The sequence below is a fragment of the Mytilus trossulus genome, chromosome 10 (genome assembly GCF_036588685.1).
Source record: "Mytilus trossulus isolate FHL-02 chromosome 10, PNRI_Mtr1.1.1.hap1, whole genome shotgun sequence".
NCBI lineage: Eukaryota > Metazoa > Mollusca > Bivalvia > Mytilida > Mytilidae > Mytilus > Mytilus trossulus.
In genome coordinates, this window is record NC_086382.1 from 57,249,193 (window position 1) to 57,264,469 (window position 15,277).

At 30.8% G+C, this 15,277-nt stretch overlaps 1 protein-coding gene across 11 annotated transcripts in view; it reads left to right on the plus strand.

Moving 5' to 3' along the window:
• LOC134688227 (arrestin domain-containing protein 2-like) overlaps nucleotides 1-14,560 on the plus strand; it is a 69,752-nt gene extending 55,192 nt beyond the window's left edge. For all 11 annotated transcript variants that reach the window (XM_063548719.1, XM_063548720.1, XM_063548717.1 and 8 more), the window contains 3 exons: nucleotides 9,575-9,757; nucleotides 10,540-10,802; nucleotides 11,128-14,560. In XM_063548719.1, the coding sequence (XP_063404789.1) occupies nucleotides 9,575-9,757; nucleotides 10,540-10,794 (438 nt within the window). In that variant the 3' untranslated portion in view covers nucleotides 10,795-10,802; nucleotides 11,128-14,560. The remainder of the gene's footprint in view (nucleotides 1-9,574; nucleotides 9,758-10,539; nucleotides 10,803-11,127) is intronic.
• The last annotated feature ends 717 nt before the right edge of the window (nucleotides 14,561-15,277 follow it).

The following is a 15,277-nucleotide window of genomic DNA, read 5'->3' on the forward strand; positions in this document are numbered from 1 at the left end:
TGTGTCACTAAGGTATATCTATAACTTCTATCTTTGTCAGATCTGTTAGTAAGTGATGATGGATGCCAATCAGGGTTATAACATCTCTTTCTTATGTAATCAGTCATTCTGTTATTAAAAATGGAAGTTTTAGACTTTGATTTGAACACAGATGTACTCTAGTTTGAGGCATGGCAATGTTAAAGTGTTTTATTAATAATATGTCGGATGTATACTGAATAACTACTCTGTAATGCTTCCGTCTGTAACTCTTCACAAAAATTTCATATTTGCATAGAGCAAATTTTTAAAGCATCTTGTTATAGAAAATTAGAGGATCAGGGTAATTTGAAATTTAACATGAACATTTTTCAGGTATTCCAATATTTGATAGGATCATGGTATACCATTAAAATATAAAGATACCTGGCCTGCTGTTTCACAAACTGTGGTATGAAATCAACCTTAACAAATTATTTTGTTGATCTTTTCATCATACTCTGACCTGATACTAAACTGATCTATATTACAAGTGATCCATTTAATATTTGCACTATGGTTCCTCAGTAGAGAAAATAAAAACTTCAGGGAAAAGTAAATACCAACAGACTCCAAACTTTCTCATGGAGCGGATTTATATATGGTCATAGGTTAAGGTCATCTTATTACATTATCATGGCCGACACTCGGCTAACCGAGAGATAGGTCGGTTAATCTATATAGAGTATGCGGCTATATCGGCAGTGGGTCTGTTAATCGGGTTGGCTAAAGTCTGTTAAGAGTAAAACTCACAATTTAATGTTAAACTCTGTTAAATATACAGATTTTTTGGCATATTATGAGAATCGCATCAAAAAAAGAAAAGTGTCTGACAAAATGATATCTATCATTGAACATTTTCCATCATTAAAACAAATGAATAGCCTGCGCAATTTTAAGTAAAACGAAAAGGCGTCGTGCAAGTATGTGGTTTTTATGCTTGTACGCATACCAATATTTTAGATAAAAGGCCAAAAACCATTTTTAGATATGATTTAAAGGACACAAAGTAGTACTTTGGTTCTAAAAGATTAATTGTCATTGATAAATATTTCATAATTGTTATATAAATTGAGTTATACCACATTTTAATGAATATTAGGGGAATACAGTCTGTTAATGGGTTGGACAATTTGAATCGTGTCAGTTAAGAGTTATTTAGCCACGACAATACTAGTAGTCTTACTACCTTGAGTTTATATTTTCACATTGAAAACAATGATATGTACTTATGACGAAAATATTACAATACGGTGCAACAGTATCCTTATAGAAAGAGCACTTTTATTTAAAAAAAAAAATAATTCTACATTTCATTAAAAGGGTGTGTCACTTCAAATTAGCGTTATATGGACTGATTGGCCGCTCGAATTCGCATGAATTTATTATTTACGCCAAGTTATCAATCAGCCTTATTTTTTTGTCTGTTCAAATTCTGTAACATCTATGAATCTGTCATGTGCAATTCAGCTGGTTAAATTCCATTTTTTTGGAATACTTAGGCTTTTCTACCTGAGGAATAGATTACCTTATGCGGGCGGCACACATTGACGGATAGACTATAGCGTGCACTAAACGTACTGAGAAAACTGACAAAGTCGGTATACGTTAGTTGCACGCCATAGGAACGCTTAGCAATCGTTCAAAGCGCGTTGCATAAGTTTGAAGTACGTCGAAATACAAAGGTAAAATTGAGAAAGGAAATGGGGAATGTGTCAAAGCGACAACAACCCGACAAAAGAACAGGCAACAGACAAAGGCCACCAATGGGTCTTCAATGTAGAAAGAAACTCCCACACCCATAGGCGTCTTTCAGCTGGCCCTTTAAAAAATATGCATACTAGTACAGTGATAATGGACGTCATAATAAACTCCGAATTATACACAAGAAAATAAAATTAAAAATCATATAAGACTAACAAAGGCCAGAGTCTCCTGACTTGGGACAGGCGCAAAATTGCGGAGGGGATTAACATATTTATGAGATATCAACCCTCCCCCGATACCTCTAGCCACTAAAGGAAAGTAAATACGCTTGATGAACGCTACAACCCGAGGAAATATTTATGCAGCATAAAAAACATACAACATACGCCAACATACGTTTCTTGAACGCCGGATAAACGTTTAGCCTTAGGTACACTTCTAGTACGCCCAATTCACGCTTAAAGCATATTGGCAGCGTAAATGATTTTTAACCCGCCAGAGCTATACGCTGATGTGTGACGCCGGTATTAGTTGTACTTCCTCAATGCTTTTCAACTTTTGTTTTATGCCTTTTCAACATTTTTTTTACCGTCACTGATGAGTTTTTCGTAGCCGAAACGGGTGTCTGGCGTAAATTTAAGGCGCAAATATCAAATTTCATTCCTGTTATCTATGAGGAGTTTATTTCCGGTATGTATTTTCCTTTGTACCGAGTCATCATTCTCATACCAAGTTCTAAACCGTGGTTCTAAAGAATAAATAGACATAAGTAAGTTTTTTTTATATTATTGTTGGGTGCTGATTTAATGGGTAACAACAAGAAAATTTTATAGTCCTGTAAATCACAATAAATGCATAATATTAATTTTATTTTTCGAGTAATGATGTATTCCAATGATATCGTAAGTCACTTAGCCGACTCGCAGTCAGCAAACGTGCTTTTTTTTCTATCGAGTGACCTTCAAGGTTGTGTAGAGAAAGGTGGATGTTGAATGGTTTGTCTGTATTTGTTTGCATAATAAACATATTTCAGTTCATTTGATAAAAAAATCAAAACATTAAGAAGTTTATCTCTGATTTATGTACTTGTTAACTATGTAAATGACAAATTGGTGCCATTCATATCAATGAAACAGAATCCACATGATATATGCGACCATTCTTTGATGAAATTAATATTACTCTGATTTTACACTTTTTAAAATCATTTTTATCAATTTTCAGATTCCATTGTCTAAACTTATGTTTCATTGTTCATGTGTTGTTTCCATTTATTCTAGCCACTAATATTGGGCCTATCTCTTGATTCAGATAACACCCCATATAACAATTAAAATTATACTTGCAATGTCATTCATAACTCTTAACAGACTAATTAACAGACCGAGTTTTATACATCCGACCCATTAACAGACCATATTTTTATTAAAAATTGATTTATGTCACCAAAATACAGTTTTTCGTGTAGATTTTTCACATATTGATGTTAATATGGTAAACAAACATAATGCCAGTCTTTTTTCGATGTTCAAAAGATTGCATGCAAGTAAACTCAACCAACTTGTCATTTTTGTGTACATTTTGTGTGTGTAAAATGTGTATAAATTTACTGATGAGTAACTCGCCTTTTCATTTTATAGATCGTTTATTGAAGCTAGAAAAAAATTAATTACACCACTGGATTCAGTACTCCAAATCATTTTGTCAGACATGATTCGTTTTTATGATATAAATATATTTAAAAAGTTACACAATGAAACATGCAGACCTTGCACTGATTTTCACGATAACACCTGATTAACAGACTTTAGCCAACCCGATTAACAGACCCACCGCCGATATAGCCGCATACTCAATATAGATTAACCGACCTATCTCTCGGTTAGCCGAGTGTCGGCCGTGATTATGAAAAAAAGAGAATACTGAATTACTGTAGAAAAATTCGGTGGAAAAAAAAATAATGATCAGAACAAAACCAATAGGTCTTTCAACAGAAAACATTGAAAGACCTAATCAGAATGAACCTATCATTGCAATAGAACACAAAATAATGTCATCTCTTTTGACTAGGTTAGATAGAAATATATTTCTTTGATCTTATTCAAAAAAGTGTTTTCATACCATTTTTTTTTTTACAGTCTTGAAATTATTCAACTAATCATTTAAATTAACATATTCCTATTAAACTTGCATCTTTACTTGCCAAGATCTTTATTGACTTCTAAATGGGTTATAAAATTTATTTGAGCCATAATTGATATACAAAGGTTAGAGCTCAAAGGTCGAGGTAACCTAGAGTAAAACTTTAAAATTTTTGATATAAAAGTGTATGTTCCTTGAAAATAGACCTGTTAGGGAATTAGTCCTGCTTGGTTTTCGTCTTTTATGTTGCATCAACTATTTTTCTTTGTCAGTGGAAGAAATTTGTATGGATGACAGTTTTGATAGTGTGTTGAAGTAATTCACGTTTTTGTAAATTAATGCCTGTTCAAGTTTAACACAGTACATTGTACCTGTCTTTAGGTGAAGACTGTATCTGAAATTCTAGATATCTTTGGTTTTTTGTGTTATTGGGTTGTTGCCTTATACCAAAATATTATTTCATTCCTATCTATTTTACAGATAAATTACCTGAAAAAAGAAAACATTTATTTCTTGTTCTGACTTAAAAATCATCATTGAAAAAAACATTGTAGCTTATAATTGTGCAGTTATTGATAAATCTATAACAATATTTGACAAGACGGTTTACAAAAGAGAATGTAATATGTAAATATTAACCCTGTATACAAATTACATGCTTTATTGAATGAGAAAGTTAAACAGGCTAATGACCCATGTTTTGATGCATTTAGTACTCAAATTGTATTGTATGATGCATTATGATGGCTTATTACAACATCAATTCATCTGTTCACCATCATCTACGTCAGAATCATGTAAGACGAGGTCTGTTGTAGCAGAATTATATTGGTTATGAAAAGCTAGCGCCAGTGTCATGACAAACGAATTGTTTGTTACCATCTATCTGTTATATGGATGAATAATTGTATGGGATTTGACACCAAGTATAAGAAGAGTATTGGGGCCGTGGACTTGCGTCATTATGTTATCTTGTCACGTTTGGGGAGTTATTGATGTTGACAAAAGTAGAACTTTTTTAGTGTTTTTGATTAGGGTTTAATAAGTTCATTGAGATTCTTGATCCAAAATATATTTACCAAATTTTCTTGTGAATATTACTGTTGTTCAAAAATAAGAAGATGTGTATTATATGTTATAATTGCCTTAGACCTTATTTTGTTATTGTTTCAATAGATTTAAGGGGATAGGCCTATAGAAAAAAAAAAGACCATTTTGTATGATATATTTTCATCTAGTACACATGCACTTGGAATACATATAAAGACAAAACTGCTCGTTTCAAACATTTGATGCCTGAGGTTGAAGCAGTCTAGCTTTGCTCATTGTTGAAGATCGTACGATGACCTATTAGCTGTGTCATTAGGTCTTTGTGGAGAATTGTCCATTGGCAATCATACCACATCTTCTTTTTTACATAGCATGAATCTTTATTTTATTGATGACAGTTCTCTCTTACATATTGCTGATGTTAAGGTTTCTAGTATATAACAGATTGTGTTTGGCATTCCTTTGAGTTTTTGTTTTGTATATTTCTACATGATATCCTCCTGAAATAATAAATAAACAGTATTATTGGCTGAGATGGAGCTATTTATCTGTAATCACTAATTCTCCATCTTGTTTTCTCTATGTAAATGATTTTTGTACATGAGATAGAAGGAACATTCTCATGTCAAATAGTTATTTGTAGTTTTCTGATAACATGTTTATTTGCATATAAAAGCTCAAAGACAGTATTTCTGTACTGTTTGTTTATTCTGTAAATTGGGCTGATTTTATTAAATTGTTCTTTGAATTTGATTAAACCATTCTGTAAAGTAATAAAGATGTGATAGTTCAACATGTATTTACAAGATAAAAATTCAAATGTTATTCAATGAAAGATAAAATATAATTCAGTTATTTTCATTTTTTTTGGTTACCAAATGGAGCAAGCAGACAATAAGTCTTTAACTACTGTGGATTCATTTATTTTCATGGTATCAATTTTCGTGGACTGCTGAAAACTTGCACTTTCCTGGATATTTGATTTCATGGTTTTGTCAATCTCTGTATACAAAGCCTATTGAAAATATGTTATTGTTGAACATAATATATTCGAATTCATCGTTTACCACTACCCTCGAAACCCATGATAATTGATAACCAACAAATAATAATAGATCCACTGTACTTGGATGTTGCTCTGAAAACCTGAGGGCCTTTAAAGGTGGTACCTAACACTACAGGGAGATAACTCTGTGAAATCAGCTTAACGTTTTAATTCCATTGTGTTGTAAAGGGAATAATAAGCTTCTCAATGATCACAATTGGTGTTTGTCAAACTTCTATATAACCAGTGTAATTTTTCTGACAAAACAGTTGGTTCAAAATTTTTGAAATTTTTATATTTTTGTTTTAAAACGGATCAAAGTAAATACTTGGTCAAAATTTCATGAAAATTAAAGAAGCCAAATTTATTTTAGTGAAAGTGTTGGGTACCACCTTAAATTAGTCCTGATAGGCTGTTAGACTTCAGAGCAATCTTACTTCATCAACCAAAAGACATTCACCTTTATTGAATCATTAATGCAAACATAAAGAAAGTAATGTTTTACAATGCACTTGTCCTTTGGTACAAACATTTTTCATAAACAGCAGATTTTTTAAAATCAATGATTGGTTTTAAACAATTTGTGATTAATCAGTAATTAAATCTCCAGCAATTTACAAGACAAAGTTGTTAATTTTGTGTGATGGAACTTTGGGACCTACAGCTTAGTCTAATAAGAGGTAAACTAAGCTTAATTCAAATTAGTATGTTACTATCACAGTTGGATTCTAATGTGGTTAAAATGCAGAAATTGAATTGCGTGCACTATGGTATAAAGCAGAAGCACTAAGCTTTCAGTTATTAACTATACTTGACATCAAGTCATTGCGCTTCTTAAATAGAATATATAATATCCTGGGGTTTATTCATTACTTCATCCAACCAAGCAGTGAAATTGATGATATAAAAACGAAATCATGCAGCAAAATTAATTGTGTAATATTTCATACTTAACTAAATCATAGGCTTAGAAATGTCATCAGACTGACGAAAGCTTGTGTAATAGGATTTAGTTTTGATCTAACCTATTTTCTCCATTATGTGATGCATATTTAGTATGAATTATAACAAATTACATTTGAGCAAGACGAGTGGTGAAACTTCGAAAATGGCAGGATACCGTTTAGGCACAAGAATCCAAAGAAAAAAAGAATAAACAACTGATTCTTGTGGGTAGTTTTATTAGATTAATTAGTTGCTAAACAGAAATGTGAATAGTTCTGAAACAAATTAAGATGACTGAAAAGAAGAGAATTTTTTTTTTTATCATTTTCAGTTTTCTGACCAATGGTCAGTGGTTCTCTCAAGGCACTCTTGTTTCCTCCACCAATAAGAACTGACTTCCAAGAAATAGCCAAAAAGTGCTGAAAGTGGATTTAAACACAAATCAATCAATCAACTTATTGACTAATACTTCACATCACCTTAAGTTCCCAGAGGCGGATTTAGGGGAGGGGCCCAGGGGTTGCTTATATAGGGAATCACTGAAGTGTAACTGGAGCGGGCCCCTTCTTAGGCAGTCAGTGGACCCCCACTTAGGAAAATTTCTAGATCCGTCAGTGGTTCCTCTTTAAAGGGTATACTGAAATCATATATATGAATCTTTTTTCCTATACAATAGTATTTTCACCTACTTGCACTACTTGTAAGCTAGCTAAAATCACATTAAATAAGTTATTGCTTCAAAAATAAGAGGATAGTACATATACACTTGAGTTTAAACATCCTGTAATTATCAGGAATTGGGAGACTTCTCTAAAACTGTTATAAAATATTAAAATATTTGCCAAAGACTTAAACAAAAATCTCATTAAATATCAGTTTAGGGTTTTATTACTTATTTCAAGAGAAAAAAACAATGTTTTATTCCTTCCTTTTTGTTCACAATTGTTCTGATGATATGGGTAATGGATTGGACACTTAGACAATTCATTAAAAGAAAGATTGAATGTTGTAGCTTATAAAACATACAAGGAAATCTAATTCCCCATAAGTGAGCCTTCATTTGCTACAGGAAAATAGACCTTGAAAATCTTATTACCACATCAAAATTGTCAATAACAAGAAAAACAACTGACTGAAAACTAATCTTTAAAGTTAACAACTTGGTTATTGTAGAATATGTGTTGTTCAAGCACTAATAATTGTTTACATTTGGATGGAGGATTTCTCCATTATTGCAGATTTAGCTCACTATAGTTGTTCAATAAAGTGCCAACTATTGTAATATGGTTGTCATAATTTTTCACAATGAAGCTATTTAGAAGTGTCAAATTATAAGCTGTTCATTTAAGGACCTATAAATGGGTTAAGCTGAAAAGTTGAAATTAATGAAATGATAATATCAAACAAACCAAACAAAAGTTGCAAATCTTTGTATGATATTTGTTTAATTCATTTTAAACAGTCAAAACAGTATTTTGAACATCCAGCTCAAATTTTGTTTATATCTTTCTTTAATTGTGAAATAAGATTTGGAATAGAAATAACTTTCTGCATTTTTAATTAGTAACAATTGTTTTATATATTACGAATCAAGTATATATGTATGAACACTTTAGGTCATCAAGAATTAGTTGACCGAGTAGTTAGTATTTGTAAAACATTAGTAAACTGGAAATATATATTGGATTAGTATAGAAGAATAAACACATTCTTAGGGATAAGATTATTAAGGGAATTCTTGTAGACTAAAATGGATCTTTTTTACTCAGAATGAACCTATAAGCCTATAAAGTGTCTTTAATGAGAACCTAATCACTCCATAGCATGTTTTGTCAATAGGTTATGGTCCTGGTCAATTCTTATTTGCATGAATTATAAGATGTGTTTAGTATGGTAAGTTACCACGACTGACTTTATCAATTTATCTTCCTGTATAAATTTACTGTCAGTTTTGTAAATTCTTTTCTGTAAGATCAGTCACATACATATAGTGTGCCCATTTTTATTTACAATAGTTATACCCTGCTTTAAAAAAGGTGGGGGGGGTATACTGTTTTACCTCTGTCTGTCAGTCTGTCCGTCAGTCAGTCTGTCCATCCGTCCGTCCGTCAGTCCGTGCATCCCATGAATATTTTTCGTCGCATTTTTCTCAGGAACTACAATACAAGGATTTCTGAAATTTGGTTTCAGGGTTTATCTAAGTCAGCTAATGTTGTGATGCGTTTTCAGATTGATCACTTGACAACTTACTGTTTACCGAACACTTGTATAATTTTACACATGATAGCCAAGTTGAAATTTTCGTCACATTTTTCTCAGGAACTACAATACAAGGATTTCTGAAATTTGGTTTCAGGATTTATATAAGTCAGCTATACCGTGTGATGCGTTTTCAGATTCATCACAAGACAACTTTCTGTTTACCGAACACTTGCATATTTTTACACTATTAATATTATCCACTTGTGGCGGGGGTATCATCAGTGAGCAGTAGCTCGCAGTTACTTGTTCAACCACTGAAAATTATTGTTATAATGATACTAAAACTTATGTGCATGGGATATATGTCAATGTGACAGCAACCCAATACGAATATGATTAAAAGACTTTGATTTTACCTATAGATAGAGAGTTTTTAATCATAAAGAAATTATTTTTCCATTACAGAATGTGACATATTATTCCTACAGAGGAAGATTTTCTGAGTCTACGACTTTGGTAACAGTAAGGAAAGGTAGTATTGTACCACGAGGTAAACAGACATGGCAACGAGAACTAATCAGCATTCCTACAGCCCCTCCCTCACACCTTAGAGGCTGTAAAATTATAGATGTCCAATATAGTATAGAGGTAACTATCACATCTTAGAGGCTGTAAAATTATAGATGTCCAATATAGTATAGAGGTAACTATCACACCTTAGAGGCTGTAAAATTATAGATGTCCAATATAGTATAGAGGTAAACACTATATAGATGTAAGAAGATGTGGTATGAGACAACTCTCCATCTGAGCCAGAATTTTAAAAAAGTACTGTTTCAACACAGGGACTTGGCTCACAACAAACAGTAAACTATACAGGGACACAAAAATATTACTAGTGAAAAACCATTCAAACGGGAAAACCAATAGTCTAATCTATATAAAAAGAGAAGCACTTATAAACCACAAGTTCTTTCCATAATAATGAAGAACTTGCTTTTCAATGATAAAATTAAACTACCTTGAAATTATGTGTAAAAATTCTCATGGACATTCAGCTGTTGGTTTGTTATTGGTGACATTTATATCTTTATTATCAATTTATATTTTACACAAAAAAGGTAGAAACAAACGGTTGGTGCACATAGGTAAAACATCAACACACATGGAAGTAACATGGTAATATAAAAAACTTTGAAGACACTGTATCAAATAAATAGAGCTGATGAGAGTCAATCTTTAACAATGGATTTCTTTTATTTGATTAAAAATAAATCCGATAATATCAATAAAGAACATTAGAGTCATCATAAGCCTGCTGGAGTTATCTCCCATTGCATGTATTCAGGCAGTTTCCCTGTATAATTGTAAGTCATGCATGTGAATTTTTTGAAATATTTGTATTGATTGTACTATGTTTTTTATTTTAGTTGTGTATTAAGCCATCAGGATTTGCCAGGAAAGTGAAACTCCCTGTAGACATTTTAATAGGTACTGTTCCATTATCAGACAAGACAATAAGAAAATCGTCATATCATCCGTTGCCATCTAATGTTGAGGAAAAGAGTATTCCTTACCCTTTCTTTGAAAATCCGTCAGACAAAGCTTACCTTACAGATATGGGATATTTACAACACATGTTACCTACAGCACCACCATGGGAGGAAGATGCTGATATTCCCTGACCAACAAGGTAATTGACATACTGTTGTCTATATGTCTCATCCAATAATCTGTCTATCAGTCTGCCATGGAAGGAATATTCAAATATGAACAATAAAAATCTCACTACTGCAGTCCTTTCATTTCTTCCTATAAAATGCTTTCACAAAGCACTTAAAGTTGGAAAGATATAAAAAAAAATAAAAAGAAAAAAAGGAACTTTGAAACTACAAAATTTTACAATTTCATTAACTGTGGAAATAAATATACCAAAAAATTAACATTAGTCACATTTCTAGAATTTGCATGTAAAATAGTTGCATAATCTTTAATGAAATGTTTAATTTCCATTTCAGATATAAACATTTCGACTTGACAAATGTCTCATTACTACAGAACTCCATGTCATAGTGAGAAAGGATTCATACAGAACTTATGGTCCAATACTAACTAATCATAGTATTTTTGTCGTGGGATATACATCAGAAACAACACAATCAACATTTGTTTTGAATACAATCTCTGTGTTCATGTATTTTGGTTCATTACGTACATATTTCATGTTCATATAAAGATGTTGTCATAATGCAAGTTTTTTTCTGCAATAAATAGCAAAATATTATTCTATCAGAAACTTGGACTCTTAAAGGTTCCAGTTATAAAATGATGTAATGAAATGTAAGATTTTACATACAATGCATATAGAACTGTGTCGGGGAAATATTTAATGTGGTATGTGTTTGAGTACATAAAGATGGTAGTACAATGTACATGTATTTCTGTGTAGTTTTAAGCCCAATACTTTTCAAAGTTCTTGACAATTAGCATAAGAATGGCATCTCCACTCAAGAATAAAATGGCATATTTTTTACCATTGTATAGTTATCTTATAAGCTTTAATATTTGTTTAACATATATATATGAACTCAGTTTTGAAATAAGAAAAAATCTGTATTTGAAACATGTGGTGAATATCTGTGTCAATGAAGGGACTTAAGTTCACATGATTAATCAGGTTATTTTTTTTTCTGCAGAAACACATCACCATTTCTAAATCCAAAGAAAATATTTGGTATTTTAATTCTTACCCCAAAAGGTAAAAAATAATGTCGCATCATTCGGTGAAAAGCTTTTAATTGTGTCATGTTAGCCAATCACAACAGTTTGGGACATTTTTTTAAAAACATAGAATTCTGAAATGGTGAATTGACGATAAAGTGTTAGCATGACTCTAAAAGTAATTGTCATATTCACTTTTTTTTAGTGGTTTTTGTTTTTGTTAAAGTAATGCGTTACTTTTTACAGTAACACAGAAACAGACAACGTATTTAAAGTTACAGAAAGCCATGCTGTAAAATTGAAACTGTTTGATGTAAATAGTTGTTTTTGTTATAGAGTTAATTCTTGTTAATTTTATGTTGTAAATTATCAATGAAGTTCAAATCAGCTGTGATATAATGCCAAATATAGTAAATAATATAGTTATCATGTGACATGGTCTTATTTTGAAGCATAATATATAAGTGCTTATGTGTTCAGTCAGATTTGTTTTTTTTATGTTAAGTTGTGAAATGAACATTTTTCTTTTTTTTAAATATAACTTTCGATATAGAAGAAAGTTTAATATTTTAAAAAATTGAGAAATCTTCAACTTTTTTTTATAATTTTAAGTGATGTTACTTTTACATTATAATACTAAGTGAAATTTTATTCCATCAATTTCTTTTTGACAAATCAGTAGTCCATAAGTAACATAAGATTAAGTTCGCTAATAGGATTCACCTCTGCCAGATCTGGTTTAGATTTAGTTGGTAAAATGTTGGTGCTGTGATAATAGAAATAATGGTGTGCATTTTTTGTGATTTTTGAAGAATGGACTAAAATTGCAAGATTATCAATTGCAATTTCAGAAAAATCTGTATACATATACATGTATGAGATATCAGAATGGAAATTCATATTATTGCAATATTCACCTAGTAGCATTATCAAACACCACACAATTATTTTTGAATTGACGGTACCACATGCATAAGGAAAACTATAGATGCATAGTTATACCCTATAGCTGGTTATTTTGGCGGGTATAAAATTTCGCGATTTAACTTGAATAAGGTATACGTAATACTTTGGCGGATTCAAAATTTTCATCAATACATGTACACTTTTAAATTGGCAGAATTTATTGTGGCGATTTTGTTATATCCGCGAAAATAAGCAAAAATTTACACCCCACATAAAATTACCCACTATACGGTATGTGGCCTAATAGATCATGCAGCCACTTCTACCAACATATATAAATACTTCAAATAATGACTAAAATAGAATATTGACTGATTATTATGTATATGTTATAAATAAGTAAATGTTTATTTCTCTTCACAGCAGGTTATTTTTAAATAATAAAACAATTTTTTTTATTTTTTTTTTTTTTTTATTTTAAATGTATATTAAACATCTAGGTGCATAGATATTTAAATCTGAATGTCTTAATAACCTTTTATTAGTTTTGAAATGTAGTAATCTGGTTTCATTACTATTTCTAACCAAATTTTTTGCCATCATTGTTTTAGTCATGTATTTTTAACTTTGAAATAATTTTTATTCACTTATTAGTGAAAAACGTAAGCAACATTATTATAATCATTGTACTTTTAAAGAGAATGTATTTGTAAACAAATCAATCTTACGAAAAAGCAGTTAATTTTGCTTGAATAAGAATTTTTATGTATTAATGAAGGACAACATTTACAAAACTTTAAATATTAAGAATTATTTAATTTGAAATGAACATGATTTACAAATTACAACGAAATATCATAAATTTGTGACAAGCATATTAAGCTGAAAATATCTTTCTTAATTTTAGTGTTTAAATCAGGGGTATGAAATTTATATTTAACCATTATCTCTAGTACATGAATTATTGTAAATAAGCCCATGAGGAATAGTACAATCAGGATTCATTTAGAAAATAATAATAAATTAGGTTTTCAAGAACCAAAGTTTAAACTATAATGACTTTCACTGCTTTGAAAATAGCCTGCTGCTATTGATGTACTGCTTGTATTAAGTACTAGCAAATGTTTTGTGTCACAACTAGTCCATGTGTCTTCCATATATAGTTGTCAAATCAAAATAGGTAGAAAACTGAACACTAACACCAGACAATGATAGTTTTCAATGCACTAACTTTACTAAAGTCCTGAAGAATTCTGAAACCTTTACAGTTGAAATATGATAACAAACTTAAAAAATGTTTTGTTTTTGTACAAAAAAAATTCTGTTTATAACTTATACTATGGATTCATTAATTTTCGTGGGTACCAATTTTCGTGGATATTTGAGTTCAGGTTTTGACAAAGTCTGCATACAAGCCTATAGAAAATTTGTAATTCGTTGAAGATTTAAATTCGTGGTACACACAAAATCCACGAAAATGATTATTAATGAATCCAAAGTATCAAGAATTGGTCATAAGTAGTTTACATAACATATAATGTGAAATAGTGTTCAGAATAGTGTTAGAACTGGAATCTGTATATTGATGTTTTATGACTTTATGCCAGTTTTATTCAGTGTAAGCCTACATATCTCATCATATACATTACATGACACATTAATCTGTTAGTTTCATCCTAACAGGTTATTCATCACATTCAATTCTTGTTTTATTCAAGAACCATAACTCTTGAGTTGTTAATATTATGTCTGTTTCATTGTATGTCATTACTAGTAATGCAATATATTATGTTCAGATATGGTCAAATAAAATTATTTATATTGTATTGTTATTTTTTATCAGTATTCATTCTGCCTCAGGACCAGATGAAAAAAAATAGGCAGAAGATAAGAAAATGAACATTCAAAACTCATCAGAAAAAGGCTAAAATACACAAATTATGAAAAGACTCACAAAATTACAAAATATTACTGTATAAAGCAAACTAAAGGCTAATCAACATGAATCCAACCATAAAAGGAGGTGATCTCTGGAAAAAGTGAAGAAAACACTAATTGAGCAGTTAAAAAAAATCTAGTCAAAGCAGAACAATAAATCATTACCAAAAAAACAAACGATATTAAAAATACTTCATCTAAAAAAAACACCACAGACCGCACAAATTATTTAAGACTGAAAAATTTAAAAACAAAACTAAAATATGGAAGTCCAGTGTTGCAGAGGGCAAGTTGTTTCTGCTTCACTGGTGGTTACTGTCATGATTGCTTATAATAAGACATTACAGTTATTGAATGGATGGAATTGTAAATGAGGAACAGGGAACACAATTGTCTCTACATCAAGGTGGAAATTACCTTTATCATAACATTTTATCTTTATAAAGCTGGCATCTGTTAAGCTTTTGAAGACAAAACTTCAACTTTGCCACTGATGGTTATTGGGACCATCTTTTGGCTAACCCATCTTAAAGTTTTTAACCTAGGTCACTTAAATTTCTTAGAAAGATTGCACTCACGTTGAAGGTATGCACCTGCTATTAT